The sequence below is a fragment of the Perca flavescens genome, chromosome 6, assembly GCF_004354835.1.
Source record: "Perca flavescens isolate YP-PL-M2 chromosome 6, PFLA_1.0, whole genome shotgun sequence".
In the NCBI taxonomy this organism is placed as follows: Eukaryota; Metazoa; Chordata; class Actinopteri; order Perciformes; family Percidae; genus Perca; species Perca flavescens.
In genome coordinates this window covers 22,438,940-22,458,952 of record NC_041336.1, presented here as the reverse complement: position 1 = coordinate 22,458,952, position 20,013 = coordinate 22,438,940, and the positions used below count along the sequence as shown (strand labels likewise).

Sequence of the window (20,013 nt, the reverse complement as noted above, 5' to 3'; positions counted from 1 at the left end):
CAGCAAATACAATTTTGGAGACAAAACGCAATGATTTGACACAAGAGGAATCAAAAAGACTAAATACAGAGGATAACGAGGTAAAAAGAGGCAGGTGAGACAAGGGCTGGGAAACAGGTGAAAAACATCAGGCAATCACAAGAGCGGGAAAACCAAAAGACAGGAAGTAAAACAAGACAGAAAACCAGACTGTCAAAATAAAACAGGAAACAGAGCAACATACAAAACAGAAAAACAGACCACCACAATAAGACAAAACACAGAACAAATTACCAAAACCATAACAGTTCATTTATTTTACTCAACTGGGCTTGTTCACCTGGTTAAGCCTACACCTTTTGACTTATTGCCATGTGTGTAATTACACTGCATGGGTTATGGATCCTGTTTACCTCCTCCTATAGAAGACTGTTCCAAACACTGCAGCTAGGATGATTACAAACAGGAGTTGACACTGCAATGGCTGCTGACCGAGAGCTTGATCCTGGTGATGTAGAAACGTTTTAGGCTCAATTAAATGTATTAATAAATGTAATATACACATCTTAATGTATGATATAACTGCATACCCAGACATGAACAGAACAGATGAATTGTGTGGCTCTAACCTTTCACAGTCATCTGGCTTGTTGCTTGCCGAGCTAGGAGATGGCAGTACAGGTTAGGTTTTTGACCCTGTCTCGTCCACTCTTCTCTCTCCTCCCGGGGTACAGAGGACATCCTGCCTTCTCCACCATGGTTTCAAAACTCTGCAGCCAAATACTGGCCATGCCCCACTGTCAGCTGTCACACACCATCCTCACTGAGAAGAACTGGTTAATGCATCACATTCTTCTTTGCTCACTTTTAATTTCTAACATCAATTGTAAACTAATCATCAAAAACAAGTAAAGCAACCAAACACACACTAGAAATGTTATTCCAGTAAGGGTATCATTTCTACTGGGGACATTTAAGGTTTATTTCTTTTTAGCATTAACACCTTTCTTTTACAGTTGACAGCATAGAGAGAGAGACAGGAAACTAGAGGGGCGTGACATACAATAAAGTGAATGTTTTGGCCTAATCATTTGGCTTTCACCATACCCCTTAAAATTCAACTAACTTTTACAATTTCAGCTTTGTTTGGTTACTAAAGCCACTATAATTCAGATTAGGCAAACATTAAGATAACACAAATGACAAACTGCTAATCTTAGTGCTTCATTTCTTTCCCCATCACTTTTAAAAGTTTCAAGTTGAGTTTCTTACCTTAGTCTCTCTGAACATTGGTCATTTACTGTTCAGCCAGAGTAGTCCAGATGAGAGAAGATCTGAGTTTATAAAGATACGATGAGATTCAGTAGCAGCTTTGTGAACTTTTTTTGTTCTGGGTTTCGCCTCTCAGGATACATGTATGTACATGTTGCCTGATTATCAAGTGGTGGTTGTTTGTGCTGTGTGCAGCCTAACAAATATATTTTTTTCTAAAGGTTTGCTGATGCTGTTTTTAGTTGCAAATATAACATTATTTATTATAAAGTAGGTTTCTGCCAATGAAACACACTAAATTTGAATAGGTTTGTGTAGTAACAACACAGAGATTTACATAGCATTTTTTTTTTTTGTGTCATACTACTATTAATACTTCTAATACTACTAATATTTGTAAAGCGAGACTTGATAATTAATTATTTGCTAAACTGTCAATATAAATGTATATAAATGGAAGAGAATAGCATTTATTTTCTGTTTGTATTTATTTGTTTGATTGCCTTATAGCCTTTATTGTGCATCCCCCCATCAACATATAAGAACTAAAATATAAAAAACACATTTTAAACAAGAAGATGGTCACAAATTCTTGTACATGCTTGTCTGTTGTGACTAAAACGCATACCGCATAAATTGCCACATCCCTGCTTTTTTGTTGCATGTCCCCACCACCATTTCCTGTTCATACTTCTCTACTATGCACATCAGTTGAAAGCAAAATGCTCAAACATATACATTTAATTCAGTGGTGAAGAGTCGGATATAAAGCAGGACTAATGCAGCATTTTTGTTTATGTTGTTTGTGAGACAGAAGTTACCTTCCTTTAGTAATTCATTTTAAGGATTCTGTAAATCTTTTCATTTATTTTTATTGTTAGGTTAACTGGAGTGATTACACAACGGTTCAGAGAGTCACACAACCTCTGCAAGAACCTCAGCATGACTCAAAAAGATACTAGAGAATGCTACATACAAAGCAATTACATCAAGCTGCTACACTGAAGTGGCTTACATTTGAATTTTCTGTGTGTGGCATGTATTCTGTCAGAAAAGAGTAAACATTTTTACTTGACTGGGCTTGTTCACCAGTTGCAGCCTACACCCTGAAGTATTTAAGGGCATGGCACAGTATACAAACTTTTTCTTTTTTCATTAATGCCAGGAAGTAAAAGTGAATATGGTAAAACGCTTCTGTATTTATGTTAAACCGGAGGCTGGTGGCAAATAAAAGTAATTCTGACAATGGCTATGGCTCTTTTTCAGCTGCACTAATGTAAAACACACATCAGCCATCATTTTATTATAATAATATCTTTAGTGGATTTAAGGTTGCTTTTTTAACTTTGAAATAAATGGCATGCATGTTATTTCACCATGCATGGAAATTAAAAAAGTTAATTACACTGGTACTGGTACAGGCCAAAAGTTTGGACACACCTTCTCATTCTTGGCTCTCCGTGTCAGAAAGTGGTGTATCCCTGCCCTGTTGAGCAGACACAGCTGAAGCCTGTACAGCAGTGGTGAGAAAGAGAGATGAATCCAGTTGTCTGCACACGTGTAAGCAAAATGTGACAGTTTTTTTTTTAATTTGCAAACCATTATTGTAATTGCAGTTTTGGTGTACAGTAAGTGTTGTGATTTTACAGGTTTCACTACGCAGCGCGTATCTGGGATGGGGGGAAAAAGTCCTCGGCGCTCTACGAGTATAGCCGTCTGCTCTGCTAACACCTTGGAGGAACTGCTGTCATATCCAATAGCAGTTGAAGCTGTTATGTCCAATAACCAGGTCACATAAAGAATAATTGTGGCTCTGAAAGTGGAGATGGTCGTTTGCACCCTACATGAGGGACAAGTGAAACTGGAAACCCATTCAGTGGTGAAGAGTCAGATATAAAGCAGGACACCTTTCTGCAGACTTTGGTGGGAATAAAAACCTGTGGACACATCAGCCATCATTTTATTATAATAATATCTTTAGTGGATTTAAGATTGCTTTTTTTAACTTTGAAATAAAGGGCATGCATGTTATTTCACCATGCATGGAAATTAAAAAAGTTAATTACACTGGTACTGGTACAGGCCAAAAGTTTGGACACACCTTCTCATTCAATGCGTTTCCTTTATTTTCATGACTATTTACATCATAGATTCTCACTAAAGGCATCAAAACTATGATTGAACACATGTGGAATTATGTACTTAACAAAAAAGTGTGAAATAACTGAAAACATGTCTTATATTTTAGATTCCTCAAAGTAGCCACCCTTTGCTTTTTGATAGCGCTGCAAACCCTTGGTGTTCTCTCGATGAGCGTCATGAGGTAGTCACCTGAAGTGGTTTTCACTTCACAGGTGTGCCTTGTCAGGGTTAATTAGTGGAATTATTTCCCTTATTAATGGGGTTGGGACCATCAGTTGTGTTGTGCAGAAGGCAGGTAGATACACAATCAAAAGCCCCACTGGACAACTGTTAGAATTCACATTTTGGCAAGAACCAATCGGCTAAGTAAAGAGAAACGAGTGGCCATCATTACTTTAACAAATGAAGGTCAGTCAGTCTGGAAAATTGCTAAAACTTTGAAGTGCGGTTGCAAAAACCATCAAGCGCTACAACGAAACTAGCTCACATGAGGACCGCCCCAGGAAAGGAAGACCAGGAGTCACCTCTGCTGCTGAGGATAAGTTCATCCGAGTCACCTGCCTCAGAAATCGCAAGTTAACAGCAGCTCAGATTAGAGACCAGATGAATGCCACACAGAGTTCTAGCAGCAGACACATCTCTAGAACAACTGTTAAAAATAGAGTTAATGTGTTAATCAGGCCTTCATGGTCAAATAGCTACTAGGAAACCACTGCTAAGGAGAGGCAACAAGCAGAAGAGATTTGTTTGGGCCAAGAAACACAAGAAATGGACATTAGACCGGTGGAAATCTGTGCTTTGGTCTGATGAGTCCAAATTTGAGATCTTTGGTTCCAACCGCCGTGTCTTTGTGCGACGCAGAAAAGGTGAACGGATTGATTCTACATGCCTGGTTCCCACCGTGAAGCATGGAGGAGGAGGTGTGATGGTGTGGGGGTTCTTTGTTGGTCACACTCTGAACTCCTTCAAGACTGTAGGAAAACCATTTCAGGTGACTACCTCTTGAAGCTCATCAAGAGAATGCCAAGAGTGTGCAAAGCAGTAATCGGAGCGAAGGGTGGCTACTTTGAAGAAACTAGAATATAAGACATGTTTTCAGTTATTTCACACTTTTTTGTTAAGTACATAATTCCACGTGTTCATTCATAGTTTTGATGCCTTCAGTAAGAATCTACAATGTAAATAGTCATGAAAATAAAGGAAACGCATTGAATGAGAAGGTGTGTCCAAACTTTTGGCCTGTACTGTATGTATGTTTTTATGTATGTTTGTTTTTAATCTGTGTTGTGACTATTATAGCTTTAAGACACTACTGTTTAGGACCGATAGAAGTTGTCTAATAAAAAGCTAAACACTGACTCAATCTTTTGTTGCATTTTTAAGATCCACATTTAGTCACTATTCAGAGAGGTATGAAGGAGTGGTCTTAGGATGAAGACAACCCCTTCTCAGGAGAGCTACTTATACCCTTAACAGATCAAACTGAAACTCAGTAGTATCCTGCCATCACAGAATGCATCTCCTGACGCTGATCTTTGGGATTGTGCTTCTCCCTAAAGGCAAGTTTTTGTTTTGTTATCTGTTTTTTTTAAACCGTTTAATCTCTAAAAAAGGATTGTACATGATTGTCGTATGCCAAATACCAGTAGGCAACTGTAATGCCCAACATATGTTATTGGTTACTTTTACTTGTCACTGCTATTCCTTTTTGTTCCTCACCTGTTCGTCCACGGATGATTTGACCTCTTTCCTATTCTGTTAAAAAAACAAAAACATTTCAGAACTGCACTTTGCATCCACCTTCATACTGTACACCACATTTTGTTTTTGTATCTGCACTCATAATTTTTGTTATTTTACCTCAGAGCTAAGGTGTCAAAATTATAATTTTTTAAAGTTTAAACTTTGAATGTTTTGTGTTTTCTCAGTCCACACCTTGAAATGTTATGAGTGTATACCGGGAATCTCAGGAACCTGCACAGATACATCAAAAGAATGCCCTTTGCAGGGTCAACAGTGTGGGGCAATTAAAGTCACTTCATATGCAGGTATAGTCATTTGTTTTGCATTATTTTTATTGTTAAACTGCTCTGTGCAGCCCCAGTTTACAAAGGTTCCCCTTTTGTTGCAGGTGGTTCAAAAATCCTTGATGCCAACTCAAAAAGCTGTGCTTTGGCTGAAGAGTGTGTTGAGGCTTCAGTCAACTTTGGAATCGCCAACACCGTAATAACTAGCAAGTGTTGCACCTCCGATCTCTGCAACAACCAACCCGCCCCTGGTAACTTACTGACTGTATATTGTCTCTTGGTATTTAGCTGCTTCTTTTAAATGACAGCTGTTTTAGTTGCATAAGTAATAGCTGTTAAAAATGCGAAAACTACTCTCCTTGAAAGTTAGTATTGATTGCACTTATTTATAATTTAAAAAAAACTTTTTTCTGATTAAAACAAATTGGTTTTAAACATACAGTATATATAAGATGTATATTCATCATAGTGCATGCAAGGGCATGATACCCCCAACTGCCACAATGCAGGTGTGTGTGTGTGTGTGTGTGTGTGTGTGTGTGTGTGTGTGTGTGTGTGTGTGTGTGTGTGTGTGTGTGTGTGTGTGTTGAATTTCCAGGTTAAAGTCAATCTTGATTTATTAGCTAGGCCAATCATAGCTTACTGTAAAAACAATATAATTGTCCCATATATTATAATTAGATAATAAACAAACAAATGGAATATATCTTTGCATTTTGTATATTTGAATAACTGTATCCACAAACAATATGATAAATGAATGTTAATCTTTTTTACATTGTGTAAATCAGTGTCCATTAGACTGTTGGACATAGAAAGCTTTGAAATAGGCACTGAAGAAGAAAAGGGAATTTAAGTCACCCCTCAACCCCCCCTCTACATCCCCAAACAATATGAACAATGGATGTTTTGTGCTACAGATCCCAGCAAATCCAACCCAAATGGTAAAATGTGCTTCTCCTGCGATGGACAACAGTGCACCAACACTCTAAACTGTGAGGGGAATGAGGACTACTGCATCTCAACAAAAGGTACCGGCCTACAGCATTAAACATCTAACGCTGTTTGAATGGATGTACTAAAACATTAAGTTCTCACCCTAACATTATTTTCATTCTCCCAGTGAATGCAGGAGGTCAAACATTGACCATGAAGGGTTGTGCCTCCAAGACCATTTGCTCAACGCAAACTACACAGACTGCAGGAGCCCTTGGGACAGATATTAACTGCTGTCAGGGGAACTTCTGCAACAGCGCCAGCAGCACAAGTGCTGGCCTTCTGCTCCTGGTGGCCCCGCTGGTCTCTTTGGTCATGCTCTCCTAACTGGTGGAGACGGCAGCATCACCACTCAGCTTTTCTCTCATCTTTGCATGGCCATCATACTGCTGCTCACACCTCGGTCCCCATCCTTTCAACCAATGACTGAGAAAGTTTAGCAAGCAAAGTATACAAATATAATTCAGTAAAATAGTTTTTTCACTTGTCTCTTGCCTCATACAGTTTCTTGCAGGGTCATTTCTTTTTTTTGAATGTTGCCTATAGACCATTTCATAGCTTTACAGCTCATCCTGTTTTTCTCAGTAAAACAAGGAGAATGTAAAAAACATACTGATGCATAGTTTTTGTTCTGAGTGCTATTATTATTCTGAAACCTACTTTTAATGTTAATTATCAAGAATATGTTGATGTTACTGATAAAAGCTGAATAAATAACAATCCTAAAATTCTGCTGTTTATTCCGATTGTATTTCTGTGTTTTCTTAAGTGATCGGCCTATATTATTTCTGAGTCTCTGTAATGGGGACTCTTACTGGTTACGAAAATTAGTCACCGATATGGGGTGTCTAGTCAGGACACGGAAGGCAGGGATATTCCTTGAAGGTTTTAATATATATTTTCAAATACAGATGCACAGGCACTATATCTTTAGACACTTTACAGTGTAAGTGTGGTTCTAAAGGAAACAGAAATAAACATCAATGTTAACTAACATAAATACAATTGAGGCTAATAACTCCCTATTTACTTAAATATACAGTGCTCAACATGTCCTAAAAACGGAAACTACAATAAGAATGCCATAAAGCTATACAATGGAGATAAAGGCTGTCACTTACTGTAAACTCAATAATAAATTGTGAATATTAACTTATCTATATAATATAATATAACTGTAACTTACTTGTGGTCACTGATGCACAGAACACCAACTGAAACTTAACTGATAAACTGAAACTTAACTGACAGCCCTCTGCAAGCCAGGGCATGTCTCAACATGTTGGAAAAAAGGGGTCGTGGCCTGAGCGAACACTGTACAGGCTCTGTCCATGCTCACAGCACTTGAGCCTTTTGCACAGTCTCATTTAAAATACATTTGTCTCATATAATCATTAAGGACACTCAGTTTCAAAGTTGAAGCATGTCATAATTTGCTGTCACAGTGTGTTCAGGTCTTTAACGTGTCAAAGATTGAGCATTTGAGACCTGTTTCCTAACACACATTAATATATAAGAAATACAGAAACGTCCGTCAATGTTACTCAATCATAAACTAATTGGCAACAAATGCTCATTTGTGTACAGTATCATTTCTTTATTTTAATTAAGCTCAGGGTGTTCTAGAAGGGACGTGTGAATGCTGCCCTATCTGGGTGTGCTGAGACTTGTGTGAACGTATAAAGGGTCCTTGTTTATGGTATATTTGTATTTATTTTAAATATTTGTAGATTTAGTGCAGGTAGGAATTTGGCCTGTTGGCGAGTGTTTACTGTAACATAGTTTTGGTAAACTATTACGGCCCCTCATTCCTGGTTATTAGCTGTTGAGTCTAGATCACAGTGTGTACACATTCAACTGTTCAGCCTGTCCCCATCTCTAACTATTTATTTCATATTTGTGTATAACCTGCTGGAAATGTGCAGAGGGCAGAGGTAACTTTTGTGGGAATCAACTATGAACAGTATAACCCCATCTAGTGGACAATGTTATCCAACAGGCTGTTTTTACACTAATCAAAACACTAATCAAAATTCTGTACACCTCTGCACGAACACCAGCATGACTCCAAAGATATTAGAGAATGCCAAATACAAAGAACTTCACATTAACTAGCTATTAAAGTGTCTGGAGTTTAATTTGCTGGATGTTGCATGTATTCTGCCAACAAAGTTACATTTCTGTAGAAGTCTATGAGAAAGTGCCCCACTTCTCACTTGATTTATTACCACAGTAATTATTTGAGTTTATGATCTCAATCGCTAGTTTTAAGTCTTCTGTAGATGGTTTATCGCCGATTTTAAAATCGAGACAACTCATCGCAGATCTCCACAAACCAACGGGTGACGTCAAACATGCTCTGTCCATTAATATAATACAGTCTATGGTCTCTAAACAAGATGCAAACTCCCTGGTTCAAAATGGGAGTCAACAAACCAATGGGTGACGTCACTGATGCTACATCCCAGGCATGAAAACGGGTCAGGGGTGAAAAGGTGAGAAGGATATTACCCTTATATGAGCTCATTAAAGTTAATTTGACTGGCAAAACAGTTAAAGTCCTTCTTACATTACACCATAATACAAGTCATAATTTTTAAAATCTAAAACGTTTTGGATCAATTTTTACTTCTTCCAACCATATGTTAAATAAAGAGTCAATGTGGATTTACATATTGCAATAATATCATAATCCTACAATGAATCATTGTGAAAACTAAACTTTACTACTTTGGCCAGGTCATCATCAAAACGTACTAGTATGACAGAGAGCACGGACCGAAGCTTTGTGACTAGCATCTAGCAAGCCCTGTCTTACCGCTGCTGCCGTCCAAAACATGCGCTGCAGAAGCTCCCGACTCCCTCAGTTTGATGCACCAAATGCTAAACATCTTCCCGTCTCCACCCTTTTCCTCTCGTCCTGTATTCATGCCCTGCGCCATTTATTTTAACTCTTTTCTCAACTAGCGCTGCCTGTATGCTCCAAGTTTGATAAACTTTGCCTCCATTTTTTTTTAGCTGAGTTACCACGGAGACCACACCTGCACAGCACTCTGTCATTTCGGCAAAGACCCACCCTACTTTGCATCCGATTGGCTAGAACGCGTTTCATTGGTCGGTGGAACTCGTTTCATTGGTTGGTGGAAGTTCGATTATTGGTTAAATAGACAGTATGGTTAAATCCAGCGCATCAAAACAAATCCCATGTGGACTTTTTAATTTATTTATTTTTCTAAAATAGTCATACCACCAGGCCCGAGTACTTACACCCCCCACTCTCCCCCTTAAACATTTTCTCATCGAATCTACACGATTCACGTAGGTGACCTATTTTGGTTTCAAAACGGCGAATTTCGCCGAAAGGTGAGTGATTTTCATGTCTGAAAGTTTGAGAGTTCATATTTTATTATCTGTACAGTTTATATATATATATATATATATATATATATATATATATATATATATATATATATATATATATATATATGTGTGTGCATATTCGATATTAGCTATTTGTATATTCCAGGGGTGGCTGTAATCCATCCAAACATTTCCAATAACAGAGAAGTGTAAAGTCCAAAAGTCAAAATGTATTGAAAAAAGATAGATGTAACGAAATATTCTGTTCAATCCATATTTGTTTTCACTATGGTGAAAAAGTATTTGCTCTCATGCTTGCCGCATACAAGGGGAGGCACGCACCTGTATAACGCAGCACATATACTGTATATATGCTATACATATTAGTATGTAGACCTATAAAAAGGCTGCTGCACCCCCAAGCTATCGAATCGCAATGAATGAAAAACACAATACAAATCGAATCGGCACCCATGGATCGTTAAAGAATCGATTCTGGACAAAGCATATCGACCCAGCCCTACTAATAACAATTAATTACATACTTCAGTCTGACGGCACTTTGCTTGTGTGAGGAAGCCATTAAGGCAACATTGTGAAAATCTTGGTAACTGAACTGAAGAGTCGTGTCTGTTTGTTCCTTCAGGATAAATGACAGGGCTGCACGACTCCGGGAGGAAGTTATACCCAGAGGGATATTAGCCTTTCAGAATCAGGCGGCTAAATGTCCAGCATCTCGGAGGGAGAACAAGGCTGGCGGCAGAAAGATCCGCTCTCTCACTAACAAGGCACTGACCCAACACCTTCACAACGGTGAAACGGTACCACGGGAGTGGATTCTATATTCACTGTCCACCGGAGACATTTGTTGCGTTGCCTGTAAAGTGCTCCCAACACACAGCAGCGCATGTGTAGTAGGGTTTAGCAAGCTGCTGAGGGAGCTGGACTTTGAGGATTTGATCTGCGACTTTGCAAAGAAAAAGACAAGAAATTAGAACTTCTAAAGGTAAGAGCTATTATGCTATCTGTAAATTGACTAGGCTAATATAATCTGTTGTGACCGTGTGACCAGATAATGTACATATTTTGTTTAGTTTATTGAAATGCCATGCAACCCCACGCAAAACCCAGTGGACCAGCGGGTGTATTACACGCTTAGGCGTGATACTGGGTTGGCATATCAGACGTATTGCATCATAATTTTGTGATGCTGCTATAGGCCTGTATGTTGTCAAGTGCAGTAGCCTATATGTTGGCTTTTGCAGTTTGTGAAGTTGCAGCTGACTAAGTGACTGTTATTTTGCAACCTGCACTCTGCAGTGTTGTGTGATGGCATTGTTGTATCTTCAGTCAATCACGTTTCAGAATTACTATTGTGCTTTCTGCTTGGGTGATTTTTAGTGAATACTATATCGCCATAGTCTTGAGCCATACAACGCTGGAACGTGGAAGGCCAATATTTCTAACAACGTCTTTGGAGTCAATTCATATGAAAGCTTGGGTGTTCCACAACACTAGAGCTGGTTGATGTGAAAGAGACAAACTAGCTGAGATCAGAGATGTATGACATGTAGACACCGCCTACCAAGAGTCTGGGTCTGCCGAGGTTTCTTCCCAAGAGGGAGTTTTTCCTCGCCACTGTCGCAATAGCCATTTATAATGCTTGCTCTTGAGGGAATTACTGTAATTGTTGGGGCTTTGTAAATTATAGAGTGTGGTCTAGACCTACTCTATTGGTAAAGTGTCTCGAGATAACTCTGTTATGATTTGATACTATAAATAAAATTGAATTGAATTGAATTGAATAAATGGGTCAAAATTGTACCTGTCTTGTACAATCCTGGTCCCCATGTCACTGTAGATGAACACCTTGTTCCATTCAGAGGGCGCTGTCCCTTCTGACAGTACATGCCCAACAAGCCTGCCAAGTATGGCATCAAAATATGGGCATCCTAGGATGCCAAATCTAGCTATGCATGGAATATGCAAGTGTATACCGGAAATATACCGGAAAGTGTATACCGGAAATATTTTCACTAAACACAGTTTTGGGGGAAAAAATGTTTGTGATGAGGAAAAAAAGTTTGTTTTGAGTGTATTTACACTGTACGGGTCATTTTGACGCGTAACATCATCAATGAAATTTTTTTTTAACATAATACGAGAACAACTTCCGGTTCAGCCGAGGACCGCGTAGTTGCAGAGTTATCAAACAAGGGTTATAGGATGCAGCTCTAGTCTGTTCCACTGAGGAAAGATGCCAGAGAGGGAGGAAATCATGTGAGAAATAATCAAATCACTTTGGAGTTTAAATGCACAACCCAAACATCTGAGACACAATGAGAGAAAAGCATATTTATTTTATTTTAGGTTCATTCAGATAATCAACAGCTGAGATACATTCTTTAAGGGCAGCACTGGCTCAGTCTGTGGGAACATGGCTTGGGAACTGGAGGGTTGTTGGTTTTAATCCCCATACAGACCAAGTATGGAGTGTGGACTGGTAACTGGATAGGTGCCAGTTCCCCTACTGGGCACTGCAGAGGTGCCCTCGAGCAAGGCACCAAACCCCCTGGGCAACTTTCCATTTAATGCTTAATGCATGTGTATAGGCTGTGTTTGCATGTGTGTGCATACCGGGGCCTGTGTGTAAGGTGTATAATAACAAAGTAAAAGAATATCATATATCATATAATTTTTCATATCATATATATCATATCATTTTTCATCAGGGATTAATAAAATATTTCTTATTCTTCTTTAAATGAAGCAAATTTAAATGCAACTACTCTAAACACTGCAATTGTGATTACAAACAGGACTAAACGTAACACTGCCTGGCTGCTAGGAGAGAGCTTCATCCTGGCGATGTTGGAACATTTGAGGCTCCTTTATTCAGTGTATGATATAACTGCATAACCAGACATGAACACAACAGATGAATTGTGTGGCTCTAACCCTTCACAGTCATCTGGACTGTGCTGGCTCGTTGTTTGCCGAGCCAGGAGACAGCAGTACAGGTTAGGTTTTTGACCCCGTCTCCTCCAGCAGCCGTGAACGTGATGTTGGAGGTCGTCTCCCAGATGCCCTGCGGCGTCCAGGTGTGCGTGACCTCGCTGGTGAGGTGAGGGACACTCCATGAGAACACTGGAGGATGTGACGGACATGTGTGCGTCACAGAACACGAGACAGTAATCGTTGAGCCAGCATCAACTTCTGCTGGAACTGAGGTCATCACTGGTTTTTCTGGGGACGCTGAGCATGTGAAACACAAAGCAGAGTGCTTTTGTTGATTAGATAGCCAACAGATCAATAGCTTGGCACATTTGAATAAAATGAAGAATAAATTCCAGACCTTTCATAACAATAAATACGCAGCTATTGTTGAATCTGTATCCGTCCTTGTTATCTCTCTCTGCATGGAAACAGAAGGGCCCATTGTCAAAGGGTTTGATGTCATCAATCTCTAATGAGCAGTTTCCCTCATTCAGCTCTCCTAATATTCTGGTGCGGCCCTTGAAATGGTCAACCACAAAGCTCTGGCCATTATGGTAGATGATATCATTTTTTATTTTTTTTTAACAGATGCCACGCGTGAAAGGCTCATCTTCCTGCTACGGGACGCTGCAGGGAATCACCACACAGGAGCCGGTCAGGGCGCTGAATCTGAAAGGGACGTCAGCAGCCTGATCATGGAACGCTGTAAAGAGAGAAACAAGTCATGATGGGATGCCTGAAGAAGTCACTCCACTTGTGAAATTACATGGCAGCAAGATTATTTTTTAGAGAATGGAGAAGTACCTTCACTGTCATTTCCATATGGCTTTCTCACATATTCTGGAGGGGAAAACATATTGCAAGTAATTAATAATTTCTTATTTAATCTTCAAATGTCATCTTATTAGACCAAATGTTTGACATTTTGGCATATATTCTTATTTGCTTTCCTGTTTTTTTATTTGATAGCCTATATCCTAATAAGAATAGCTCATCAAGAATACCATTATGTGTGACTGTTACATTGTATCGCTAGATGGCTTCACTGCTGTTATGACCTGGCTCTTAGGCCACAACAAATAGGACACACCCTGATAATTCTGATCCAATCTAACCAAAATAAACTTTGGAATATAGACTATTAAGGTGTGTGGGATGTGGTTGTCAGTATAGTCAGTGTTAGTGTGCATGAGTGATGGATGTGTGTGTGTGTGAGTGCAAACAAAAAAGCTAAACTAAAACAACATAACCAAACCCAGAGCTGGAACAGCAGCAACCAGCATGCAGGTTGAAAATCCAAAAATAACCTCTTAAGTCCTTTCCTAACCACTTTTCCTTAACCCTGATGGTCAAAGTCACGACGTCAAGGAAAGGCGTGATGGAAAATTCGAAAGGAATTAGGAAAATACAACAGCGGTGCAAGGAGAATCCGACTGGCCTTAACACTCTGCTGCGTAATCATGTGAGAGTGGATGTTACTGACATGGGTGGGTTAGCTGGTGAAACTACACTGTTCTGAAGGTGGACTACAGAAAGGCATCTGAATACTTTGCCCCGTGCATTTTCACCATAATGTTTCATCCTGGCTCAATAAACCTGGACAACCCAGTGGGAAATATTACTTCAACACCATTTAATTTTCCTATTTATATTAATTAATTATGTCGTTTCATGTGAGGCACTCACTGCATGTAATTTTGTTATTATAAAGCACTGAGCTGAAGGCTGTTTCTTGTATGAAAGGTGTTCAACAATAAAGTGTATTATCATTATTGGTTGCGCACGCTCACTCCTCATTTCCACCAGATGCGTAACTGCTGCGGACCGGCTCCGCTGCGTGTTTGTTGCCTGCTCCGCCGTCCATCAATACCCACCAGGTCCGGATTTGTCGCTGCACGGCTGCGGCCATGACTGACAGCTGTAGTCAGCTGTAGGGGAAACAGCTCTGTGCTGTGTTTTCAAGGTAGTGCAGGGAAATATGATCCGCCGTGAGCACGGTGTATGTTATTTAGAAAATTAACTGGATGTTTTATTTTGCTTCTGTGCTCGACTTCCTGTCCCGCACTATCTGCCGTGTGCTGAATTACTGCGGAGCTCTCCGCCGTCCGGCAAAAATAGAAGCTCTGCGTATCTGCTGTGGAGGGCTGCAGACCACCGGAGCTGGGACGCAGTCGGAACGCAGCGGTTATGCAGCCAGTGGAAATACACACATTGACTTTAATGGAAACCTAATGACTCCGCCGCCGTTTCGGAGCCATTCCGCAGCCGTTCCACATCTGGTGGAAATCCACGGTCACTCTCCTGCCCACTCATATTTATCCACATGAATCCCGATTAGGATTATTGTATGAAAATCATTGTTTAATTTATGCTAGATAAGCAGAATGCGTTAGACCTACGAATCTACTGTAGGCTACATATTATAGGTTATAAGGGTTAGATGGTTGCGGGTAGGTGAAAGAAATAGCCTACATTATTAATGAGGACAATATTCTCTTAACTGTTAAACACAGCAGAGTTGTCCGCTATACTGTGCACATTTACGCACAAGGACCAGTCAGTAGCGTAACTCCATTGATTATTTCAGAAGCTAAAAGCTGAGTTATGTTTTCTCTGTCAAGTTATAACTACAGCATTTGGTTTTGCTGTTTGAATGTCCCACGATATCAGCTACGGTGGCCTCTCTCATTTCGGGGGGGGGGGCTAGAATGGGGGCATGAGCACCGACCTCTCCTGAAAGATGATTGGCCCCCCTGACTGAGCCTATAGTATAGAAAGGGTGTATTGTAAAAATATTTATTAATTTAACTTTTTTTTTTAAAGTAAGTGCTGTAGTATAACTAGCAGGAGTCAACTTATAATTGAGGTAAGTTTGGAGACATTACCTTATTTAATCATTAAATTAATAAATATTTTTGTTGTATCTCTTTTTGGTGTTGTAATTTGTAGACGTCCCTAAGCACTGTACTGCGCGGTAGCAGCAGCAGCAGCAGAGAGCAGAAGCCAACAGGCATGTGTTATTTGCATAAACTTCTGGTGTACTCACAAACTTTCCAATCCATCGTTTTATGAGTGCATAACCTATTTGTACTAGTGTAGAAGTTTGGTATCATTTCGGGCATTATTAGTGGGGTCATTTACGAGATACAAATGTGGATCCATTAGCGCCTGCACTAAGCTATTCAGCTGATCACGCTAACTCGTCCAAGACCCAGCTGAAAAAAGCTTCTGGGGGGTTGTTTGGCTTGAGGTCATGGTGCAAAGGACCCTAGGGTGAAATTACTCCGAACCATCACTTTAACTGTTTTTTTAAACCACTCAGACGGTGCCATAAAGTACATTATCCTTATTGTTAGATGTGGGGCTGCATCCCAGGTTCCTTCACTTACTTCCCTTCCTTGTTTCTTAAGGTGCTTATCATGTTGCTTAAATTGCCTCCTTGACTCCTCCACTTGCCTCCCTTCCTCGCGTCGATAGGCCCCGTTTTGATGCTGCCGTCTCTTTCCTGTATTTCATGCATTCTTCCCTTTGTCCTAAACATTGTACAAAGGTGGGATGTACACACAATAAGATAGAAGAGAAAATCTTACCGGATAAATTAAATTTTTCCGTGATTTGACGCCAGCAGTCTGTCTTCACTATTCAATTCGAATAGCTCTTCAGATACGTTGTACAGTGGTGGCCTCTCCTCGACCATGCTGATCAGCTCCTCCTGGAGTGCTTCAGTCAGGGACGTCACTAGGATTGAAAGACAGGGGGGGCTTAGCCCCCAGGTTATGCAAAACTTTACCTTGTAAAATCTTACTTACAAATGTTATTCTAATGTTAGCTTTTAGATACTTCAAAGCTGCATTGGGGGGTTAGGTAGCTTCAGCCCCCTAAAACAGGCCTAACAACGTCCCTGGCTTCGGTCCAAGTCATGATGATTCGAAATCCAATATGACAATAATAATCAAAAAAGACGCGATGATAGCGAGTGAGTGTAGTGCCATCGTCCGCGCCACCACTGTTTATCTGGTATGTTTACCATTGTCACTTCCGGTTTTCTCGTGCACTGGTTCGCTAGTGAAGTATGCGGTGCAACCAATGGGCGCTACTCTGTATTGTTGCCCAAGAAATGAAAACCGGCAGCTGATAGGAAAAATGAGTCACGTGGATTTGTTTTCTCCGGAAATTCAAAGCCAGACTGTCATGGCAGCTTGTTCAGAATACAATTTCATATTGTACTAAAATAGTTCCCTGAAATGTGTTTCTGAAAACATTTTAAGCGAGAAATAGGCCATGCAGTTCCTGAATCTGTCTTCATTTCAGATCGACAAAGGTCAGTTTAAAAGATTTGTCAGATTTTGAGAGACTCTAGTCATGCTCATCCCTCTCATCATTTCCGGTTGAGTCCCGACTGCCCTGCCGCCGACTTTACATGTCAGGTCGGCCAAAATAAACACTGACAGCCCCCCAGACTGACGACGGCAAGGGACACACCGAACAGATTCAAGTCACTGACCTCGCCAGACTGTCCAACGGCCGATTTTTGTCTGGGTGTGTCCCGGGCTTTAGTCCCTCCCACCGAGGAGGTACGGGAGAGACGCCAGGAAATCATCGGAGGAGAGAGGCAACGAGCAAATGTGTTTTAGAGGGATGAGACGTCCTTTCCTCTCAAGCGTAATATTAATTTGTCAGCTGCATGGGCGAAGTTAGCAACTCCTTCAACTGCACGGCTTCCAGGAAAGCTGCTCTTGTGTATCCTCGCCTATAGCTTCTCGATGATCCCTCCTCGATGCTTACTCCTCAGGGCAGAAATAAGAGCTTTGAGACGGCCTTCACCGAGGAGGGACAAAAAAACTTCCGGTTCAGCCAGAGAAGGAGGAAATCATGTTAGGAGAGGGAATCGAGGAAATGTGTTTCAGAGGGATGAGACGTCCTTTCCTCTGAAACATCATGTGTATTCATCAGGTGTATGGGCAGAGTTAGCAACCCTTTCAGCTGCACGCCTTCTGGGAAGGCTGCTCTCTTGTATCCTCGCTCATATCTGGTTGGGCAGAGTTAATAGAAGTAAATTGGAAATATGCTTGTGATGATGAGAGCGATGTGTGTACCAGAATTTGTGAATATCTGTAGCCTGGGTAAACCCTGACGAACTTCCGGCAAATTTGAAATTTGCTTTGCAGGTCAGTCTGGCGAAGAGCCCATTCAAACCCATTTCCAATGTCCTCAAAATTGAGGCACCAATCACAACCGCTGAGGCGGGCTTAACACCAATCACAACCGCGGGCTTTACGCGACGAGGATAGCGCAGCGAAGGCGAGCAGCTTTTTGTTTACATTCAACATGCCGGCTACCGAAGCCGTGCTTCACCATGACCAGGGACCGGCAGGTCAGTCTGACATATGCCGATTTTATACCGGTCAATGCTAGAATTAACTGACAACATAAGTTATACGAGTTGCAGTTCTCAAGGACGAACGCACACACGGACAGAGACACAGTCTCTTTTTCCTTTCTCTCAACTTCTCCGCCGTGTGTGGTGTGAAGCGCGTGTCCGCGCTATTCTTGCAGTAGGGAGCCTCGTGAATTAACCTGCAACATATCAGCTGTTTGGAAATTCTTCAGCGTGTGTGCAGAAGATAACAAGTTATCAATATGCAACACCTGCAAGGAGAAAGTAGGGCGTGGAGGCAGGCACGGATTTAGAATGCAGAGGCCCCTGGGCACAAAATCTTGGAGGCCCCCCCTCCACCCTCTTATGGCCCAAACTCACACAGCATCTACATTTTTAGAAAACGTAAAAGTAAGCTGTGGGTTTTTCTTTAGTTTAAAACAAAACCACTTTCTCCAACTCCATTTCTTGTGATGTTAATTGTGACTCTATAAATATCTATAAAACAAAGGACAAAATTGAAACTATCACAGAACAAAATCAACAGAATTTATTTCAATAAAGCAGATTAAAATCTATGAAAATACAGCCTAAAGAGCTGACTTTGGAAAAACAGCTGATTGTTGAGCACCTCTTTTACTCTCTCTCACTGTCTCTGAAAATAGGTTGCGTATAACTTATATATACGTATAGGCCTATACAGCTCACTCTCAGCGTGAAATGTAGTTCTCAAAGTTAAGTTGCACAACTTAATATATGGCAACTATTTTATTCTATGTCATAATTTCCTGATATGTAATGACACCTGACAATGTAATGCCATTACCGATGTTGTTCAGCTCTACATCTCCACCAAATCCATCACCACTAACTCACTCCACTTTGACCATTGGCCTCAGTGAAATTAAATCATGGATGCAAACCAACTTTCTCAAACTTAACTGTGACAAAACATCGGTCCCAAATTCCTCTTCAAAACATCGCACAACTATTGCTTCACCATCTGTAAATGCAATCTGTCTCCCTCCTCACACATCCACACCATCAGGAGTTAGTTTGGACAGCAACCTGTTCTTCGAAAAGCATGTCATCAAAATCACAACTGCCTTCTTTTCCACCTTAAAATCTGTATTAGTATCAGTATTATCTTATGGTTTATATGTTTGTATATTTGCACACTTTACATTTTAGAGAAAGAAGTATAGCCTACTTTATTTATTTATCATTTTTGTATTACATTATCTGCAGAAATTATTATATTTGGTGGTGACAAAACCCGTATTAAATATGTCGACCTACAGTTAGGTGATTTTGGCTTTGCAAAGATGCCTGCTCGCTGTCCGATTGTCTGATATGAATGACCACGTTCTGTCTTACACAGCAAACAAATTCTTCTTCACTGGTAAGACCAACAAACTGTAACATACATATAACATTCAAATAAAAAAAACATAACATCTTGTGAATAGGCCTAAGCAGGGGTTAAATTGGGATTTGTTATGCCCGGGAATTTTTTTTTTTAAATAAACCGGTAAAATGCACTTTTTGGAGAGTTTTGTGCAAAGAAATGGAGAAATTGAGTCTTAAATATGTGCAAAACTGCAAGGTTAAGAGCCTATACTTGCATTTACATTACTGTTAATCAGTCATCACTTGATTACACATTGTATTACCTTGTTATGATATAAGAAGTGACCCTCTGAGAAGATTTGGGTGGTGAGCAGGTCCACCTCACACAAACTTCCTTCTCCCAATCTCTCTCTTTACTACAGCACACACACACATGCACGCACGCACGCACGCACGCACACACACACACACACACACACACACACACACACACACACACACACACACACACAC

At 40.4% G+C, this 20,013-nt stretch overlaps 1 protein-coding gene and 1 long non-coding RNA gene across 2 annotated transcripts; one reads left to right on the top strand and one right to left on the bottom strand.

Moving 5' to 3' along the window:
* Positions 1–4,850: 4,850 nt before the first annotated feature.
* LOC114556585 (urokinase plasminogen activator surface receptor-like) lies at positions 4,851–7,144 on the top strand. The gene is made up of 5 exons (XM_028579577.1): positions 4,851–4,952; positions 5,322–5,441; positions 5,525–5,671; positions 6,341–6,451; positions 6,544–7,144. Exons 1-5 carry the CDS (start codon positions 4,907–4,909, stop codon positions 6,741–6,743), a joined length of 624 nt encoding a protein of 207 aa, XP_028435378.1. The 5' UTR covers positions 4,851–4,906; the 3' UTR covers positions 6,744–7,144.
* Positions 6,125–7,648, bottom strand: LOC114556596 (uncharacterized). The gene is made up of 2 exons (XR_003692706.1): positions 7,603–7,648; positions 6,125–6,842 (listed from the first exon to the last, which is right to left on the bottom strand). It is a non-coding gene; the product is annotated as an uncharacterized LOC114556596 (long non-coding RNA).
* Positions 7,649–20,013: the final 12,365 nt, after the last annotated feature.